Source organism: Bufo gargarizans, chromosome 2 (genome assembly GCF_014858855.1).
Source record: "Bufo gargarizans isolate SCDJY-AF-19 chromosome 2, ASM1485885v1, whole genome shotgun sequence".
In the NCBI taxonomy this organism is placed as follows: domain Eukaryota; kingdom Metazoa; phylum Chordata; class Amphibia; order Anura; family Bufonidae; genus Bufo; species Bufo gargarizans.
In genome coordinates, this window is record NC_058081.1 from 140,259,995 (window position 1) to 140,280,504 (window position 20,510).

Sequence of the window (20,510 nt, forward strand, 5' to 3'; positions counted from 1 at the left end):
TTGTGCAGTTCTTAATTATTTTGCCAAAAGATCAAGATGACAAAAGATTTTTGGCAAAATAATTAAGAAGTGCACAATGGGAAAGCTTGTATTAATAAGACATTTTTATCACCGCTTCACCCCGTGAGGAGCTATAGCAATGATGGAAGAAAGGGGATGAAAGGGTTAATGGGCAACATGACAGGGGACACTCTATTACTAAGAGTGGTATAGCCATTCGAAAAGCATAAACGGTTATGTGATGCCATTTCTCCAGATAAGTTTTTGATCATATGATCTGACCACACCATTTGGTCTGTTGATCAATATTTTAGAATAAATACAATGAAAGTGAAGTTTTAGTAAGTAGGCCTGAGGAAATATTTAAAAGGGTTTTTGGGTTTGCATAAATAACTATTTCTGAAGGTAACTATAATTTGTAATGTATTTTTTACCTTTATTGCTGCTATTTTCCGTTCTGGGTTGTGGTCACATGACCATGTCCATGCAGCTCTTATTTCCTGTGATGTCACTTCCATGGACATGTCAAAGCAGTAATAGGGGCAGAGATAGGGGAGTGTCTATGTAACTAGCGGGGTGGGAGGAGCTATAAACGAGCTGGGTATTGTTAGGGGCAGTGATTTGGGAGTGTCTATGTAACTAGTGGGGTGGGAGGAGCTATAAACTAGCTGGATGTTGTTAGAGGCAGTGATAAGGGGATGTCTATGTAACTAGCTTAGTGGGAGGAACCATAAACTAGCTGGGTGTTAGAGGTAGTGATAGGGGAGTGTCTATGTAACTAACTAGGTGGGAGGAGCTATAAACTAGCAGGGTATTAGGGGCAGTGATAGGGGAGTGTCTATGTAACTAGTGGGTGGGAGGAGCTATAAACTAGCTGGGTGTTGTTAGGGGACAGTGATGGGGGAGTGTCTATGTAACTAGCTGGATGGAAGGCGTTGTAAACTACCTGGGTGTTGTTAGAAGTGGTGCTGGAGCTATGGTAGAGAAAGAAGTGCATCATTGGTTTGGTTGGATACAGCAACAGGAAGTACTGCATACAGGATGGTAACAGACCAAAATGATTTGTTTACATGATGAAAACTGGTCACAAGAATGCAAACTGCAAAAAAGCATGGAAAAGATGTACATGAGGTAAAGAACTACATGAGCATATCTGTCCTGGAATTCCCCTTTATGAAGAATGCAAGTATTTACTCAAATACACATATCAGGAGAGTTGACAGATCATCTTTAACGTTTGGTAGTTGTATTTGTTTTTTAAAGTCAAATCGTTTTTATTAGGTTTTTCAAATATAAGTGTAGTGGCCAAGGACACCATCGAGTGGCGCACCAAAATGAGAAATAAGTCCAGAGAGTAAGGGTATGCAGTAAACCAGTGTGCTTTTTTACTGGAAGAACTCAAGGGCAAAACGGTATAGGCAAGGTACTGTGATGGCTTCTCCAGTCTCCTCCATGACAGAAGGTTCTGTGCTGAGGAAAATATTAGGCGAGTTGTCCCTCTCTCTCTCTCTCTCTCTCTCTCTCTCTGAAGGCTGGTACCCTAGTTAAAGAGCTGGTGGTCCATTGTCTGTGGCTCAGTAATCTGACTCGCCCATTGGTCAAAGGGCTGGGAACACAGAGTCTGTTTCAGCTCCTTCTTCTGGTCACTCATGCAGTCTTGCAGAGTCTCTTCTACTAAACACTGGTCCTTATCTGCAGACAACTAGGTGATTTAAAGGCTATTTAGACCTTTGGGGGCATTTTTTTTAAATTATTGCATTGTACTCATTTTGAGCTGAAAATCATTTTTAAAATTGGTCTTTATTAAAAATATGGTGTACTTTTTTCTGTACAGAGCTGACATAGGACCAAACAGACCAGGAGCAGACAGACTCCTTATCTCTGCTTTCTGACATTATAGACACTCACTATAGCTCAGTTCTTATCTTATTGATAAGAATGTGGCTTAAATAAGTGTTCATGACCTCTCAGTAGTTTAGAAATAAAGTTTATTAGATGACTGTATGATTCACACAGCTAGAAAAACAGTTAACCCTTTGTGAAAGAACAACTCAATAATTTTAATAAAGGTCATTCGAAAAAATTACTTTTATCCCAAAATTTGTAACATGCAATCACAAAAAAAATTGCCTTTAACTGTTCTCCATATATATGGTTTCTAACTAAACTAAAACCTGTTAGTAGGAGGGGTGGAGTAGAAAAGTACAGCTTATACAGAAACAATCGTATTTCAGTCTGTCATAGACTTGTACAGCATTTCAATGCAAATCTATGGTAATGACCAAGCAGTGAAAATGAACCATTCCAAGTGCACTAAAGTAATGAGTTGACAGCTTTGTGTAGTAGCAATAGGGGCAAATGTCCATAAACATCAATAGTCCAAAATAGCTCTGTTCCAGAAAACTACACAAGTACAAAAAATTACCCTCGTACACGCCTGTTCGACTCTGCTCTTTCTCCTAGTGACAACAACAATACCAGATACACTTCTGCACACAGTATAAATATGGATGCATAGAAATGCTACAAAGAGAAACAAGTAAGGTAAACCAGAGCTTTATATAGTACATACAGTTGCAAGAAAAAGATATGGATTTCTGCTCAAATTGGTCATAAAATGTGATCTGATCTTCATCTAAGTCACAACAATAGACAATCACAGGCTGCTTAAACTAATAACACACAAAGAATTAAATGTTACCATGTTTTTATTGAACACACCATATAAACATTAACAGTGCAGGTGGAAAAAGTATGTGAACCCCTAGACTAATGACATCTCCAAGAGCTAATTGGCGTGAGGTGTCAGCCAACTTGAGTCCAATCAATGAGATGAGATTGGAGGTGTTGGTTACAGCTGCCGTGCCCTATAAAAAACACACACCAGTTCTGGGTTTGCTTTTCACAAGAAGCATTGCTTGATATGAATGATGCCTCACACAAAAGATCTCTCAGATCTTAAGAATAGTTGACTTGCATAAAGCTGGAAAGGGTTGTAAAAGTATCTCCAAAAGCCTTGCTGTTCATCAGTCCACAGTAAGACAAATTGTCTATAAATGGAGAAAGTTCAGCACTGCTGCTACTCTCTCTAGGAGTGGCCGTCCTGTAAAGATGACTGCAAGAGCACAGCGCAGACTGCTCAATGAGGTGAAGAAGAATCCTAGAGTGTCAGCTAAAGACTTACAAAAGTCTCTGGCCTATGCTAACATCCCTGTTAGCGAATCTACGATACGCAAAACACTAAACTAGAATGGATGTCATGGGAGGATACCACAGAGGAAGCCACTGCTGTCCAAAAAAAAACATTGCTGCACATTTACAGTTTGCACAAGAGCACCTGGATGTTCCACAGCAGTACTGGCAAAATATTCTGTGGACAGCTGAAACCAAAGTTGAGTTGTTTGGAAGAAACACACAACACTATGTGTGGAGAAAAAGAGGCACAGCACACCAACATCAAAACCTCATCCCAACTGTGAAGTATGGTGGTGGGGGCATCATGGTTTGGGGCTGCTTTGCTGTGTCAGGGCCTGGACGGATTGCTATCATCGAAGGAAAAATGAATTCCCAAGTTTATCAGGACGTTTTGCAGGAGAACTTAAAGGGAATCTGTCACCTATTTTGACCATATAAAACAGTTAACATAGCAATGTGCAAAAAAGTACCTTCTTACCTACATGTGTCTTCTCTCTTTTAGTCAACTTTTTTAATATGCAAATGAAGTCTTAAGGTGCCCAGAGGGACGTTATTACTCTGCTCTAGTGCCCAGTAATGCCCCCCTGCAGTGCCCAGCCGGCCTTTCTTCCAAGCCCAGCACGCCTCCTAAGAAATAAATGTCCTCCCACATACTTGCTGAACGGCGCCGCCCCCTCCCCACTACGTCATTTAATTTATTCACTGCATCGTCTGTGCCCCCTCCTTGATTTGCCTACGGTGCCGCCCCCTCCCCACTACATCATTTAATTTATTCACTGTATCAGCCCTTGCTTCCTCCTCTCTTGGCTTCTGAAATCCCGCGCAGGCGTAGTATCGCTGAGTGCCTGCGCCTGCACGATACTCCTGCTCCAGAGGGCAACAGCCTCACTAGTGTCACTGGGCATGCGCCGAGCCCAGCGACGTAATCAGAGCGCTGTTGCCTCTGAGAGATTCTAGAGGAGGAAGCAAGGGCCGGTGCATGCAGTGAGCAGTAGAGCAGAGTAATAACGCCCCTCTGGGAACCTTGAGACTTCCTTTGCATATCAGAAAAATCACTTTTTAATAAGAATGAAAAGTTGAATAAAAGATAGAAGACACATGTAGGTAAGAAGGTACTTTATTGCACATTGCTATGTTAACAGTTTTATATGGTCAAAATAGGTGACAGATTCCATTTAAGGCCATCTGTCCACCAGCTGAAGCTCAACAGAAGATGGGCGTTGCAACAGGACAACGACCCAAAGCATATAAGTAAATCAACAACAGAATGGCTTAAACAGAAGAAAATACCCAGAGTCCTGACCTGATTGAGATGCTGTGGCATGACCTCAAGAAAGCGATTCACACCAGACATCCCAAAAATATTGCTGAACTGAAGCAGTTCTGTAAAGAGGAATGATCAAGAATTACTCCTGACTGTTGTGCACGTCTGATCTGCAACTACAGGAAACATTTGGTTTTAGTTATTGCTGCCAAAGGAGGTTCAACCAGTTATTAAATCCAAGGGTTCACATACTTTTTCCACCTGCACTGTGAATGTTTACATGGTGTGTTCAATAAAAACATGGTAACATTTAATTCTTTGTGTGTTATTAGTTTAAGCAGACTGCGATTGTCTATTGTTGTGACTTAGATGAAGATCAGATCACATTTTATGCAGAAATCCATATCATTCCAAATGGTTCACATACTTTTTCTTGCAACTGTACATAACCCACAGTAAAAAGACACATATCCAATAACATATGACCAATTACCATATTCCTTTATTTATTTATTTTTTACTGGAAGAGGATCACCTATTGGCCCAAAGTTACTGAAAGGGCACAGTCACAAAAATCGTAGAGTAGACCCAAGGTATCCAACCACAGACCCCAATTAAAAAAATAAAATAAATTCCTCTACAAATTTCTCCTGTTTTTCTTTTATAATATACTGCTTTTTGAAGTGTAATGATTTTTGGAATATATTCTGATATAATATGAAAAGACGATCGGCTTTCCCAGACCCTGTTTACCAGAAATAAGTAACCTAATCAGTTGATATGCCTTGCATACGATGAGGCGGAGTATGCAGGCCAGGATACGATTCCTATTCTCATCTGAGATGGTACCGTCATCCAACTTTCATTTACTGTACTTCTGACTATGAAGGGAAACTTTTTGTGATGCAAAAATAACAATTGCAAAAATAACAATTGGCTGTTTTGATAGCCGTTTAGTATTACAAAATCAGGTCTTTACTAGGCCATTCATCATAGCCATTCATCTTCATGAGTTATGTGGCATTTGTGTTTTTATTTTCAATATGCTGCATCTATATTTATGCTGGTCCTTTTTTGCACAATACTAGCATGGGGAAACGGTAGACCCTACAAGAAAATTTCCTGGTAAGCCGATCCCCAGATATTTTTTTCGAGGGCCACTTTTAGATTCCAGTCCGCCCCTGATTGCTAGAATGGTTATTAGTTTCCATTGAAGACTGCAGTGTTAAATATCTGATGATAACATACAATTAGGTCCATAAATATTGGGACATCTACACAATTCTAAAATGTTTGGCTCTATACACCACCACAATGGATTTGAAATGAAACGAACAAGATGTGCTTTAACTGCAGACTGTCAGCTCTAATTTGAGGGTATCTACATCCAAATCAGGTGAACAGTGTAGGAATTACAACAGTTTGCAGATGTGCCTCCCACTTGTTAAGGGACCAAAAGTAATGGGACAGAATAATAATCATAAATCAAACTTTCACTTTTTAATACTTGGTTGAAAATCCTTTGCAGTCAATTACAGCCTGAAGTCTGGAACGCATAGACATCACCAGACGCTGAGTTTCATCCCTAGTGATGCTCTGCCAGGCCTCTACTGAAACTATCTTCAGTTCCTGCTTGATCTTGGGGCATTTTCCCTTTAGTTTTGTCTTCAGCAAGTGAAATACATGCTCAATCGGATTCAGGTCAGGTGATTGACTTGGCCATTGCATAACATTCCACTTCTTTCCCTTAAAAAAACTCTTTGGTTGCTTTTGCAGTATGCTTTGGGTCATTGTCCATCTGCACTGTGAAGCGCTGCCCAATGAGTTCTGAAGCATTTGGCTGAATATGAGCAGATAATATTGCCCTAAACACTTCAGAATTCATCCTGCTGCCTGTCAGCAGTCACATCATCAATAAATACAAGAGAACCAGTTCCATTGGCAGCCATACATGCCCATGCCATGACACCACCACCACCACCATGCTTCACTGATGATGTGGTATGCTTAGGATCATGAGCAGTTCCTTTCCTTCTCCATACTCTTCTCTTCCCATCACTCTGGTACAAGTTGATCTTGGTCTTATCTGTCCATAGGATGTTGTTCCGGACCTGTGAAGGCTTTTTTAGATGTTGTTTGGCAAACTCTAATCTGGCCTTCCTGTTTTTGAGGCTCACCAATGGTGTACATCTTGTGGTGAACCCTCTGTATTCACTCTGGTGAACTCTTCTCTTGATTGTTGACTTTGAAACACATACACCTACCTCCTGGAGAGTATTCTTGATCTGGCCAACTGTTGTGAAGGGTGTTTTCTTCACCAGGGAAAGAATTCTTCGGTCATCCACCACAGTTGTTTTCCGTGGTCTTCCGGGTCTTGCTGAGCTCACCGGTGCGTTCCTTCTTTTTAAGAATGTTCCAAACAGTTGTTTTGCCACGCCAAATGTTTTTTCTATCTCTGATGGGTTTGTTTTGTTTTTTTCAGCCTAATGATGGCTTGCTTCACTGATAGTGACAGGTCTTTGGATCTCATCTTGAGAGTTGACAGCAACAGACTCCAAATGCAAACAGCACACTTGAAATGAACTCTGGAACTTTTATCTGCTCATTGTAATTGGGATAATGAGGGAATAACACACACCTGGCCATGGAACAACTGCAAAGCCAATTGCCCCATTACTTTTGGTTCCTTAACAAGAGGTATTCACATATGCAAACTGTTGTAATTCCTACACCGTTTACCTGATTTGGATGTAAATACCCTCAAATAAAGCTGATAGTCTGTAGTTAAAGCACATCTTGTTCGTTTCATTTCAAATCCATTGTGGTGGTGTATAGAGCCAAAAATGTTAGAATTGTGTCGATGTCCCAATATTTATGGACCTGACTGTATCTAATATAATATTATAAGGATAGTAATGAATGAGAATAGTAATGAAAATAAATATCATAAAGTGATATCCATATCCAAGTTACATGTGTTTTCACCTTCCATTGTAGAAGGCTTTCCTAATGTGCCTTATACCGCATGCCACTGTATAGATATAGAGTAACATATGTTGTCTATAAGCAGCTAAGTTTTCTTTTCCATTACTCTATAGAAAAGGACAGTGTGCTGCATTTTTCTATTTGGTAAAAAGAAAGGTATGCTGACGTATACCAGCTTGACTAATGCCAAAGGACATTCTTTCGGCCTCCCCTGGGTGAATGGGAGTGTATAGATGCATTTGACATATGCACCATGAGCTTTCCCGGAGCATACGCCAAATGTGCAATGCAATTCCAAAGCTAGGCTTTTGTTCATGCAGAACAAAGATTCAGTGTACTGCCCTAGCCTTGGATCTAAATGCTCTATCCAAGACATTGTGGCTTGCTGGCACTTTTAATAACCGGAATACCCCTTTAAGCCAAAATCGCTTACACTAGATTCCACAACTGCTACAGAGTGGATCAGCCGACCATCTAATATGTGTGGGGGGGGGGTCTCTGAACTCTCCCTTAATGGCAGATATAGAGGAGATTACATCTCATCCGCCCAATCTACTGTTCTCATGGAAAGGAGTCCGGTAGCAGCTTTCTCTGCTATTCATGTTTAGGACTCCTACATGTTCTGCCGGATCAAGCGAGCGTGTGAAAGAAGGAGGAGGGGGGCGGGAAGGTCAGAAGACATAGCTGTTGGCTTAGCAAGCGTTCAGCTGACAGCTATCTATTGTGTATGGCCGGCCTAAGGTTAGATACTGTTGCTCTATATTACATTGTAAGAGAAAAATAATTCTTACAACTATGTGTAGTATTATAGGTCTACTCAAAGAAGCTTAACCCTATTGAAAATGACAGAAGCATATTTCATCTTTTTCCATAGGTGTACTGTACATATCAGCTATATATTAACAGACTGGGTTATCTAAGTGGAGGCCAAGTGCTGAAGATTTGGATAGACAATTTGTTTGACTGGCTTGCAACCTTTGTGCCAACTAGTTAAAGTTTTACTAATTAACTCCGCTCATGTGCAAACTCCTACCTCGGGATTCTGAGGAGGTATAAAAAGGACAGTGTTATTACTCTTGGTTCCTGTGGCACCCTCTGGCACAATGGGGAAAGGCTTCTACGTTAGCAAGCTTGTGGCCTTTGTCTGCATCTTCTTTGCCATAGCTGCAGTGGCTACAATAATTGCTCTAGCAGTGGTTTATTCAAATGAGAAGTCCAACAATGATAAGGTAGAGAATGGAGGAACCACCACCACTGCTCCAACGAGCACAGCTTCATCAGTAAAACCTGCCATTACAACTCCTGCATCCAATGAAGTATGGGATCAATATCGTCTTCCACCTTACCTACAACCAGAACATTATGATATTGACCTTAGACCCATTTTAACAAAAAATGACCAAGGACTCTACGTATTTCATGGAGTCAGCAAAGCCTATTTCAGCTGTAAAATGGCAACACAACATGTCATTATCCACAGTAACAAACTCAATTATACCACAGACCCCGTACTCACTGATGACACCGGCAGACTTATCAGCTCAAACAAACACTTTTTTGCAGAGGAGACAAATTATTTAATACTGCCTCTCAGCGAACAACTGCAACCTTTGAAAAAATATATACTTCACACAGAGTTCGTGGGAGAACTGGCAGATGATCTGGCGGGATTTTACCGAAGTGAATATGTAGAAGATGGTGTCACCAAGTAAGTAACAATCTAATAAAGACAGAAATTATAGAAGCTGTTATTAAATTCTAATATCTATAGATCTATGCATCTATCTCATATTTATCTATCTATCTATAATGAAAAATAATTCCACGGCACTCCCAAGAATGTGATTCAAAAGTGGTGTTCTTTAATCACCAGGGCGACGTTTCAGTCCTCTTACTGGGACTTTTCTCAAGCAGTGATATCCCTGCTTGAGAAAAGTCCCAGTAAGAAGACTGAAACATTGCTCTGGTGATTAAAGAACACCATTTTTGAATCACATTCTTGGGAGTGCCGTGGAATTATTTTTCATTTTATCTTCATTGGATGCTGGATCACGTCCACAGCCACTGGCACACCGCTTTTACATTTTTCTACTGCGCTGACGCTTTTATTATATTTTTGGATATTTTATCTATCTAATATCGATCTATCTAAGGCTAGTTTCCCACTAGCGTTTGGGAGATTCGGCAGGCTGTTTCTGCAGGGACCAGCCAGCCAGGTCTCTCGGGATCTGGCATTGCCAGAAGCTACATGAATGCTATCCGGACCCATTAGCTATAATTGGGACCAAAAGTGATCTGTCCCCAACTCGGCAAATATGCCAAGACCGGATCTCCATCTGTCTCCATTAGAATTAAGGAGGGAGGACGGCATTCATGTAGCATTGTCTAACGTTACAGAGTACATGGCTCCCATTCTTTTTAATGGGTGTCTCTGCCGCCCTTCATGTGGCTGTAGATTTTCCCACATGGTTTTCCAGACTATGCCAAGAAAGGACATGTCCTTTTTTGAAGTGGTTTCTGCATGGACACTGCCAGAAACTGAAACGGCTGTCCACTCGTAGATTTTCCCTATTGCACAGTGCTAAAGCCGCGGACGGATCTGCCGCAGGCAAAATGCAAAACTATGGCAGAATTCCGATGTTCTCTGTGACCATACCCTATAAGTGTGTAACAACAAATCTGTCTAGTTAGATAGTGAGACTTCTGTAGTTCCTTTATCAATGGAAAGACAAAACGGGAAAACTGGTTGACACCTCCCCAGGAGCCATCACCCAGCTTTTCTAGAAGCAGATGTAAATGCGACGGGTCTAAAAAGAATTTCTAGAAAAAAAGGCTCTTTTTTTGTATTTTTGGTTCAATTTTCTCATTAAAATGTTTATTTGGTGACAGGATCATAGCCACTACACAAATGCAGGCCCCTGACGCGAGGAAGGCATTCCCATGCTTTGATGAACCAGGATTGAAAGCTACGTTCAACATCACCCTCAGACACAAACCAGACTATGTGGCATTGTCAAACATGAATGCTTTAAGTAAGTCCTTGTTTCATTTTGTAAGAAATACATACAGTAGATAGCTGGGGATTACATTAGATAGATGAAGGTGAAGCTCTACATTTACATGTGGTGATCACCTCCACAGTATGAGGACGAGAGGTCTCTATTGTGATTGCTCATCCTCATCCTGCACTGTTTTGGGACAGCAAATCGCTGTTCAGACAACACAATCTGCTGCCCAGAAACGATAAATGAGGTGCTTGCACGAATGACTGGATCATCCGATGAACAAGCTTTTTGCTCATTCGTTGGGTGATCTGCTGTACCTTCAGACGGGCAGATTGTTGGGAACAAGCGTTTGCAGGAACATTCCTTCCTGATAATCTGCTCATGTAAATCCACCTTTAGAATAGCCCAGATCTCACTATGTTAACTCCTAAAATGAATGTATCACCAGAAAAAGACATTGTTCAAATCAAGCTTTCTTTTAGAATTTTTGCTAAAATCAGGCAATTTTTGCCATGGCCACTGTTTTGAAATATGCTTTACAGCAGCCACATGAGCCATAGATAAAATAGAGTGTGTAAGGCGTGTTTGGATACATAACTATCAGAAATGTATGACATAGCCTGTAAATATGCCATAAATGTAACTGGCAGCAGTAGGTAGGGGCTGGGGAGAGCTTTACAAACATACCTTTTGAGTTTCTATTATCAGGAGTAGGTTAATATGACGTTTTATTCTGGCAGATTCTTTTCCTGCAAGTGCACTAAAGGCGGAGCTCTCTGCTTCACAGCCCCTCCCCTCTTTTCTGAGTCAAAGCTGCAGTGGTCTTCTGGTTGGATACCACAACTGTCACTCAAAGCAGAGGAGAAGAGCTGTGAAGCAGCTCAATGCAGAAAGCAGATAGCATGTCAAAGTTAAAGTTAAAGAGGAGCTGTCCACTTTGAAATGTATGAATAAACTATCAACTTGCTATTACAATTTACCTTGTCAATAGTGCATGTCCTTCCCAATAGTTGCCCCCTACAGTGATCGGGACAATTATTGGAAAAGTGTGTTCCTTGGAACCTTGTGTAAAGCTGTACTACCGATCACGTCATGTATGCTCAAGCAGTCATCTAAATGATCGTTTCTGGGGAGAAGATCTTTCTGTGTAAACAGCCATCTGCTGCTCAGAAGCAATGACAATGATCTATGGGGATAAGCAACGGTCTCTTGTCCCCATACAGCGGAGGTGATTGTCTGCTATGTTGACCTGTGTAAAGGAGCCTAAAGAAAATGAAATGCTTAATAAGACAGGTTTGACAGGAGAGCTGACAAGTTCCTTTTAGGAACCTAGATATACATTGCTGTTATTTATTTCCATCCCTATTATGAACTTTCCTAATAATCCTCAGTTCAATGTGATCTATCCTTTGACAAAAATCTTCACATTTCAGCTGTGACCACCGAACAGTGGAATAATGAACAATGGAATGTCACTAACTTTGAGAAGTCTCCAAAGATGTCAACATATCTGGTGGCCTTTATAGTTTCTCAGTTTAAAGCTATTGGTGATAGTAGGGTAAGTATTTCTCTCTAATCTCTTGTGGATCAAGTAATGACTGATTTTTTTTGTCATTGTCAGTAATTTCAGAGCTAGTTGACAACCATTGAGTGGCTGCAAGATCACCAAGTGCACAATTCTGTGACCTCTAGAGCAATACATATTTCCAGTGATGTAGATATCAGTGTTGATGGTATTTAGTACATTTACTTTATTATATCAATTATCAGGTTAAAATCTGGGGTCGTAAAACAGCAATTGAGGATGAGAATCAAGGAGAGTATGCACTGAATGTCACAAGGCCAATACTGGAGTTTTTTGAAAACTATTATGGTGTTCCTTATCCTCTGCCAAAATCAGGTATGTGTACTGAATATATTGTACTTATGTCCATTGTTGGCTTATAATACTAAATTTAAATGAGCACATTTTGGGTAAAAAAAATATAAAAGCCACTGTTAATTATATATACAGGGTGGGCCATTTATATGGATACACCTTAATAAAATGGGAACGGTTGGTGATATTAACTTCCTGTTTGTGGCACATTAGTATATGTGAGGGGGGGAAACTTTTCCAGATGGGTGGTGACCATGGCGGCCATTTTGAAGTCGGATATTTTGAATCCAACTTTTGTTTTTTTAATAGGAAGAGGGTCATGTGACACATCAAACTTATTGGGAATTTCACAAGAAAAACAATGGTGTGCTTGGTTTTAAGGTAACTTTACTATTTCATGAGTTATTTACAAGTTTCTGACCACTTATAAAATGTCTTCAATGTGCTGCCCATTGTGTTGGATTGTCAATGCATATGCTGTGAAGATACGAGATGTGCAGCACCTGAAACTACGGATACTGGAAGCCTGTGCTAGCATTTCTCCTGCGGTCTTGCTATCAGTGTGTGAAGAGCAGGAGAAGAGGGTTGCATTACCAATCCAACACAATGGGCAGCACATTGAACACATTTTATAAGTGGTCAGAAACTTGTAAATAACTCATGAAAGAATAAAGTTACGTTAAAACCACCATTGTTTTTCTTGTGAAATTCCCAATAAGTTTGATGTGTCACATGACCCTCTTCCTATTGAAAAAACAAAAGTTGGATTCAAAATGTCCGACTTCAAAATGGCCGCATGGTCACCACCCATCTTGAAAAGTTTCCCCCCTCACATATACTAATGTGCCACAAACAGGAAGTTAATGTCACCAACCATTCCCATTTTATTAAGGTGTATCCATATAAATGGCCCACCCTGTAGTACAAAGAGATTGTGGAAGATGAATATAATTTATATAGCTTGTAAAACTTCAAAAGGTTGTCTGGTTTTATGGAATTCAGTACGTATCATAAAATGAAATGTTAAGTAGCTTTCTAAAATGCTTTAAAGATACCTGCTCACTGTCAGTGAATGGAAACACTGATTGTTTTCAGCCAGTGGCTGAAACGCTGTTTAGATCATGTCCATCTGACCCTTGTGTCTCTCTTTTCATGAGCTGCGCAACTTGGTTGTAGAGATGAGCGATTCAATTGTAAACACATTTTTTAAACCAAATTTTCTAAACAATTGGAGGTAGAACTGAATCAGAATTTTTGTTGATTTGGGCAGTTTTTGGAGAGAGAGAGCTTTTTAGAAATTGAAAAAAAAAAAAGAGAGAAAAAAATAGTCCCAGAAGACACATACACAAATTGTCAGGCCAATTGGAACACTTTTGATTCCGGTAGATTGATTTGATCAGCCAATTTGGCCAAATTGAACCTGAATAAAATTTTGAGTGATCTGCTCAACTCTAGTCAGTTCACTGATGGGTGTGAGAACGAAGATCTCAAAAACAGTATGGAACTAAAACACAACAGTATATTAGAAAGTTTTTATTATCATATAGATTGTGTTACTTACATAAACCTGAAGACCCATTTCAAGGTGAAACAAAGGCACTTTTCCAAGTTCTTTTGGTCCTGCTCAGAATTCTGCTTGATTCCTTTTACCAGAGAGCAATGCACTGTAGGAGCTCAGGTGACAGTTCCACACTTAGGACATGACAGATGGTGGGATATAGATAAAGATAAAGCATCCAAATGATACCAGCAGAATAGTGAAAGTACCAAAAGTAGCAGTAGGTGTAAAAAAAAAAAAAAAGCTAAGTATTTGTAAAGTTACGCTTAAGGCTACTTTCACACTAGCGTTCGGGCGGATCCGTTCTGAACGGATCCGCCCATAATAATGCAGACGGAGGCTCCGTTCAGAACGGATCCGTCTGCATTATATTAGCTAAAAAAAGCTAAGTGTGAAAATAGCCTGGGACGGATCCGTCCAGACTTTCAATGTAAAGTCAATGGGGGACGGATCCGCTTGAAGATTGAGCCACATTGTGGCATCTTCAAACGGATCCGTCCCCATTGACTTACATTGTAAGTCTGGACGGATCCGCACGCCTCCGCACGGCCAGGCGGACACCCGAACGCTGCAAGCAGCGTTCAGCTGTCCGCCTGTCCGTGCGGAGGCGAGCGGAGCGGAGGCTGAACGCCGCCAGACTGATGCAGTCTGAGCGGATCCACCTCCATTCAGACTGCATCAGGGCTGGACGGCTGCGTTCGGGTCCGCTCGTGAGCTCCTTCAAACGGAGCTCACGAACGGAAACCCGAACGCTAGTGTGAAAGCAGCCTAATACTTCTGCCGGTTAAGAGTTACACATTGATGGATGGAAAAAAAAGACTTTTTTTTCCGTCCAAAATAACGGAAACCAGGACGAATTAAAATGGAAAGCTTTCTTTTGGTTTCCGGCACATCAATTGCGCAATTTTCCATTAAAAGCATGTTATAACGGAAAGCTATAACATAATTGAAAGCCCCTATGTGAACCCCCCCTAAGACAACACTGTTCCGGTATATGGGTAATGAATGTAGTATACTATACAGAAAATATATTTTATGATTTTGTGCAATCAGGAGTTATACAGATGTTTTAATAGTAGTAATAATACCTTTAAGTCAGACACCAGAAATCATGCCATAAGGACCCCCTCAATTTTCCAAGCTGTATATTAATATTATAACATGAAAGAGTACACACTATATCAATTCCAAGCCTAAAGCTTTGTGTATTGGAAAGATGTAAAGTAAAATGCTTCTTTCTGTATGTCTAGACCAGGTAGCCATCCCAGACTTCAGCGCAGGAGCCATGGAGAACTGGGGACTTGTGACGTACAGAGACACTGCCCTCCTTTATGACACTAAGGAATCTTCCATTGGCAACAAGGAGAGAGTGCTCACAGTCATAGCTCATGAGCTCGCACATCAGGTTGGTTATCTTTTTGCACTGGTGATATGTGTTCTTCCATAAATTTTGAAGGAGTCGACCCACCTCACAATTTGATGGCATATTGCTAGGATATGTCACCAATGTCCAATAGGGGCATAGCACAGAGACCAATGCTGTAGACTGCTACTACTGATAGTAAAGCTCCATCCGTAGTCAGACCCCTGTGCTCTGTCTCTTGGGCATTAGCATCCAACAGGAAGTCACAAATGCCTATAGGGAGCCATGGAGTGAATGTCTGTGCATATACACAGTCCAATGGAGCATAATGTGACTTTTCATATGGAATCCAACAGAAAAAAACTTCTCATGATGGTTACATAAAGGGAAGCATACAGAGATAAAAGGAGTGGGTTCATGCACCTCTATAGAAGCTCTATTATGACTATACTTTTTAAAGCCGGAGATATCAGAATGCAATGTGCTAAGTGTGCTGCTGGAATTTTTCTTCTGGACATGGGCACATCCCTTTAGAAAGACCTTGGCACTTTCCTGTGAAGATCAACCCTGTTCAAGATACTGAACATCACATGCCTTTCAAGGCTACATCACACCCCCTCAGAATATGTAAGGGTGCTGCGAGCGGGGTCTGATGGTGCAGTATCCTGGTTTTGCATACAGTTAGAGCTTATAGTGCACTGTTTGCTGGGAGAATGCAGTCCTCCATGAAGGGCATGGGAGATTTTCCAGCTCTTCTGGGAGTTCAGGAGGTCTCCCCTTTTTTCTGGGAGCTCTCCAGACATTTTAGTAGAGATGGCAAGGATGATTGTGACTGTATTATAACTACAAAACTACAAAAAAAACTACAAAATACAGCCATGTGCATGAGCCTTTAAAGGGGTTTTCCCATCTCAGACAATGGGGGCATATCACTAGGATATGCCCCCATTGTCTGATAGGTTCTGGTCCCACCGCTTGGACCCGCACCTATATCGAGAACTGACCCCCGAAAGTGAATGAGGGTGCACTGCGCAGCCACCCTCTTTTCATTTCTATGGGGCCACCGTAAATAGCTGAGCTCCGGCTCGACTATTTCCGTCGGCCTCATAGAAATGAATGGGAGCATGGGCTGCGCATGCGCGGTACGCTCCCATTCACTTCTATGGGAGAGGCGGAGATTAGCGCTTAGTGTCCTCTAGCCACAGCGCTCCCCGCTCCGTTCTCGATATAGCAATATGTCCCCATTGTCTATGATGGGAATATCCATTTAAAGAAGCTCCTGCAGCTTCAGTCTGTCTCCCGTTTCTCCCCTCTCAGCTCTTGCCTGTAGGAGGCAGGAGACAGCAACTGATGAGTTAACATTATATGCAAAAAAGATAGCATTCTGAAGCACTTCTTTAATCAAAGTACAGTACCCTTTTGTCTAAATTTGATTTAAGTACCTTTTACATTGGTAGATTCCTACAGCAGGAAGGCGCACTTCATACACCATGCTCAAAATGCAATTTTACTTCTGTTGTAGTGGTTTGGGAATCTTGTAACCATTCGATGGTGGAATGATCTGTGGCTGAATGAAGGTTTTGCCTCATATGTGGAATATTTGGGAGCTGACTACGCAGAGCCCACCTGGAACATAGTAGGTTTCTTAAGACTTTGTAAAGTAGCATAACAAAGCTAGAAGAGAGCCAACAGTGGTCACTAGGGTTTGCTTTTTAAGACAGTTAAATATTACAAGATATAAAATTATTGGGGGAAATTTATCTATCAAATCCTACACTCCAGAATGCTGGTTTAAAAAGTAACTAAAATAGGGATTTGCAACTTTTTGGCTTGATTCGTGAAATTATTTTGTAGCATTTTGCATTTTTACAACATTCACTCTAGTTTTTCAAAGTGGATGGGAAAGTGGCATGTTTAACCCGTCGAGCTGATAAGCAAAATTTATTAACTGCAACTTTTTAAAATGGCACAAAAAATGTGGCAATTTTATTCCAGTAAAGGGATGATGCAGTAAGTGGAGTAACATCTCGAGACAGAAGTGTTAGGAATAAGTAATCACTCTTCCTAGTGAGAAGACCCCTTAAAATTTAATAAAAACATGTTTTTGTATTTCCAAAGAAACGTTTAATTTATTGCATTTTAACATCTCAAAGTTAAAACTCTGTGTCCTTCATAAAACAGTAAGTCACTGAAATATTAAACACACCTAAATAGAAATGTTCTCTCTGTATTGACTGCAGTTACTAGAGAAGATGCTGGGTAGGTCAAATGCTTCTTCTGCAGAATTTGCCCTACTGTAATATATTCTTAATGGCAGCTCCCAATGTTATAAGCACTGAAAATGCTTTGTGTGTATTATTATTTAATAGTATTACATTAAAGGGGAGTTGTCAGCGGTCCTTTCGGTTTAGCAAATATTAGTGTTTTTACTAAAAAACAGCAGGATTAGTTTATTAAACCAGGCACAATGCCTGATAGGGTTGACCCTTCTGAGTAAAATGATAGCTTTTAATGTATTTACTTGACTCTTTTACCGGGCGAGTTTTCCGCGCGGGTGCAATGCGTGAAGTGAATGCATTGCACCTGCACTGAATCCGGACCCATTCATTTCTATGGGGCTGTGCACATGAGCGGTAATTTTCACGCATCACTTGTGCGTTGCGTGAAAATCGCAGCATGCTCTATATTGTGCATTTTTCACACAACACAGGCCCCATAGAAGTGAATGGGGCTGCGTGAAAATCCCAAGATACCGCAAGCAAGTGCGGATGCGGTGCGATTTTCACGCACGGTTGCTAGGAGACGATCGGGATGGGGACCCGATCATTATTATTTTCCCTTATAACATGGTTATAACAGGAAATAATAGCATTCTTAATACAGAATGCATAGTACAATAGGGCTGGAGGGGTTTAAAAATTTAATAAATAATAATTTAACTCACCTTAATCCACTTGTTCGCGCAGCCGGCATCTCTTCTGTCTTCATCTTTGCTGTGCACAGGAAAAGGGCCTGTGTTGACGTCACTGCGCTCATCACATGGTCCGTCATATGATCCATCACCATGGTAAAAAAAGATCATGTGACGGACCATGAGCGCAGTGACATAATCAAAAGTCATTTTCCTGTGCACAGCAAACATGAAGACAGAAGAGAAGCCGGGCTGCGCGAACAAGTGGATTAAGGTGAGTTAAATTTTTTCTTTTTTTTTTTTAAACCCCTCCAGCACTACTGTACTATGTATTCTGTATTAAGAATGCTATTATTTTCCCTTATAACCATTTTATAAGGGAAAATAATAAAATCTACACAATACCTAACCCAAACCCGAACTTCTGTGAAGAAGTCCGGGTTCGTGTCTGGGTACCAAACATGCCGATTTTTGTCACGCGTGTGCAAAATGCATTACAATGTTTTGCACTGGCGCGGAAAAATCGTGTGCATGTTCCTGCAACGCCCGTGTGAAACCAGCCCTAGGCCTCTTTCACACGGACGATACGGATTAGGTCCGGATGCGTTCAATGAAACCCCCCCCCATTTTGCAAGCAAGTTCAGTTCAGTCAGTTTTGTCTGCGATTGTGTTCAGCTGTTCAGTTTTTTCCGCGCGGGTGCAATGCGTTTTGAAGCGTTTTTCACGCGCGTGATAAAAAACTGAAGGTTTACAAACAACATCTCTTAGTAACAGTCAGTGAAAAACGCATTGCACCCGCACTTGCTTGCGGATGCAATGTGTTTTTCACGCAGCCTCATTCACTTCTATGGGGCCAGGGCTGCGTGAAAAACGCACAATATAGAGCTTGCTGCGATTTTCACACAACGCAGAACTGATGCGTGAAAAACAACGCTCGTGTGCACAGCCCTATAGAAATGAATGGGTCCGGAATACTCGCTCGTGTTAAAGAGGCCTCAAGGGAATGCAAGAAATTGCAAAACAAAAAAAAAAACAAGATGGAATTGAATGGACCGCTGTATACAATTTAAATTAGAAAACGGAAAGTTCACAGGCTTACTTTAAAAAGTTGCTGTTTCAGCAATGAATGGATTTTTTTCTGATGTACTCACAAAGTTGTTCTCTATTACAGAAAGACCTGATAGTGCTTTATGACCTACACAGAGTGATGGGCGTCGATGCTTTAGCCTCTTCCCATCCTCTTACATCAAAGGAGGAAGATGTGAAAACTCCATCACAAATAAGCTCGCTTTTTGATTCTATAACGTATAGTAAGGTAAACTAACACAAGAGTGGTCAATGTCAATTACTGGATTATATCTTTTAAGTCGTATTCCCGGATAGTGGTAGTTTGCTGTGCAGTCACCACAAATTCTCACAATCACTGCACGTTTTTCATAGGTGAAATATATCAACCCCCCCCCTCCCATGCCAAACTATTTCTATATCTATTCAGGATCATATTCCCTGACAAGTAGGAGAGGAGGCTGAGGCGGCTCATTTGCTCAGTGTCCTGAAGTAACTTGTCCTCCTGTGTGATTAGGACAGGCTTTGTGTGTGCTAATAGGACAGCAGCCATTTTGTTTCTCCTAATTAGAGTTGAGCGAACACCTGGATGTTCGGGTTCGAGAAGTTCGGCCGAACATCCCGGAAATGTTCGGGTTCGGGATCCGAACCCGATCCGAACTTCGTCCCGAACCCCATTGAAGTCAATGGGGACCCGAACTTTTCGGCACTAAAACGGCTGTAAAACAGCCCAGGAAAGGGCTAGAGGGCTGCAAAAGGCAGCAACATGTAGGTAAATCCCCTGCAAACAAATGTGGATAGGGAAATTAATTAAAATAAAAATTAAATAAATAAAAATTAACCAAAATCAATTGGAGAGAGGTTCCATAGCAGAGAATCTGGCTTCCCGTCACCCACCACTGGAACAGTCCATTCTCAGATATTTAGGCCCCGGCACCCAGGCAGAGGAGAGAGGTCCCGTAACAGACAATCTGGCTTCATGTCAGCAGAGAATCAGTCTTCATGTCATAGCAGAGAATCAGGCTTCACGTCACCCACCACTGTAAGAGTCCATTTTCATAAATTTAGGCCCAGCACCCAGGCAGAGGAGAGAGGTCCCGTAACAGACAATCTGGCTTCATGTCAGCAGAGAATCAGTCTTCATATCATAGCAGAGAATCAGGCTTCACGTCAGCCACCAATGCAACAGTCCATTGTCAGATATTTAGGCCCAGCACCCAGGCAGAGGAGAGAGGTCCCGTAACAGAGGATCTGGCTTCATGTCAGCAGAGAATCAGTCTTCATG

The 20,510-nt window shown here is 41.2% G+C and overlaps 1 protein-coding gene across 2 annotated transcripts in view; it reads left to right on the forward strand.

Annotated features, from left to right (window-relative positions):
• Positions 1-20,510, forward strand: part of LOC122927568 (aminopeptidase N-like) — a 107,137-nt gene that overhangs the window by 53,820 nt on the left and 32,807 nt on the right. For both annotated transcript variants that reach the window (XM_044279512.1, XM_044279513.1), the window contains exons 2-8: positions 8,319-9,152; positions 10,334-10,476; positions 11,883-12,007; positions 12,220-12,349; positions 15,137-15,291; positions 16,772-16,885; positions 19,332-19,475. In XM_044279512.1, the coding sequence (XP_044135447.1) occupies positions 8,548-9,152; positions 10,334-10,476; positions 11,883-12,007; positions 12,220-12,349; positions 15,137-15,291; positions 16,772-16,885; positions 19,332-19,475 (1,416 nt within the window). In that variant the 5' untranslated portion in view covers positions 8,319-8,547. The remainder of the gene's footprint in view (positions 1-8,318; positions 9,153-10,333; positions 10,477-11,882; positions 12,008-12,219; positions 12,350-15,136; positions 15,292-16,771; positions 16,886-19,331; positions 19,476-20,510) is intronic.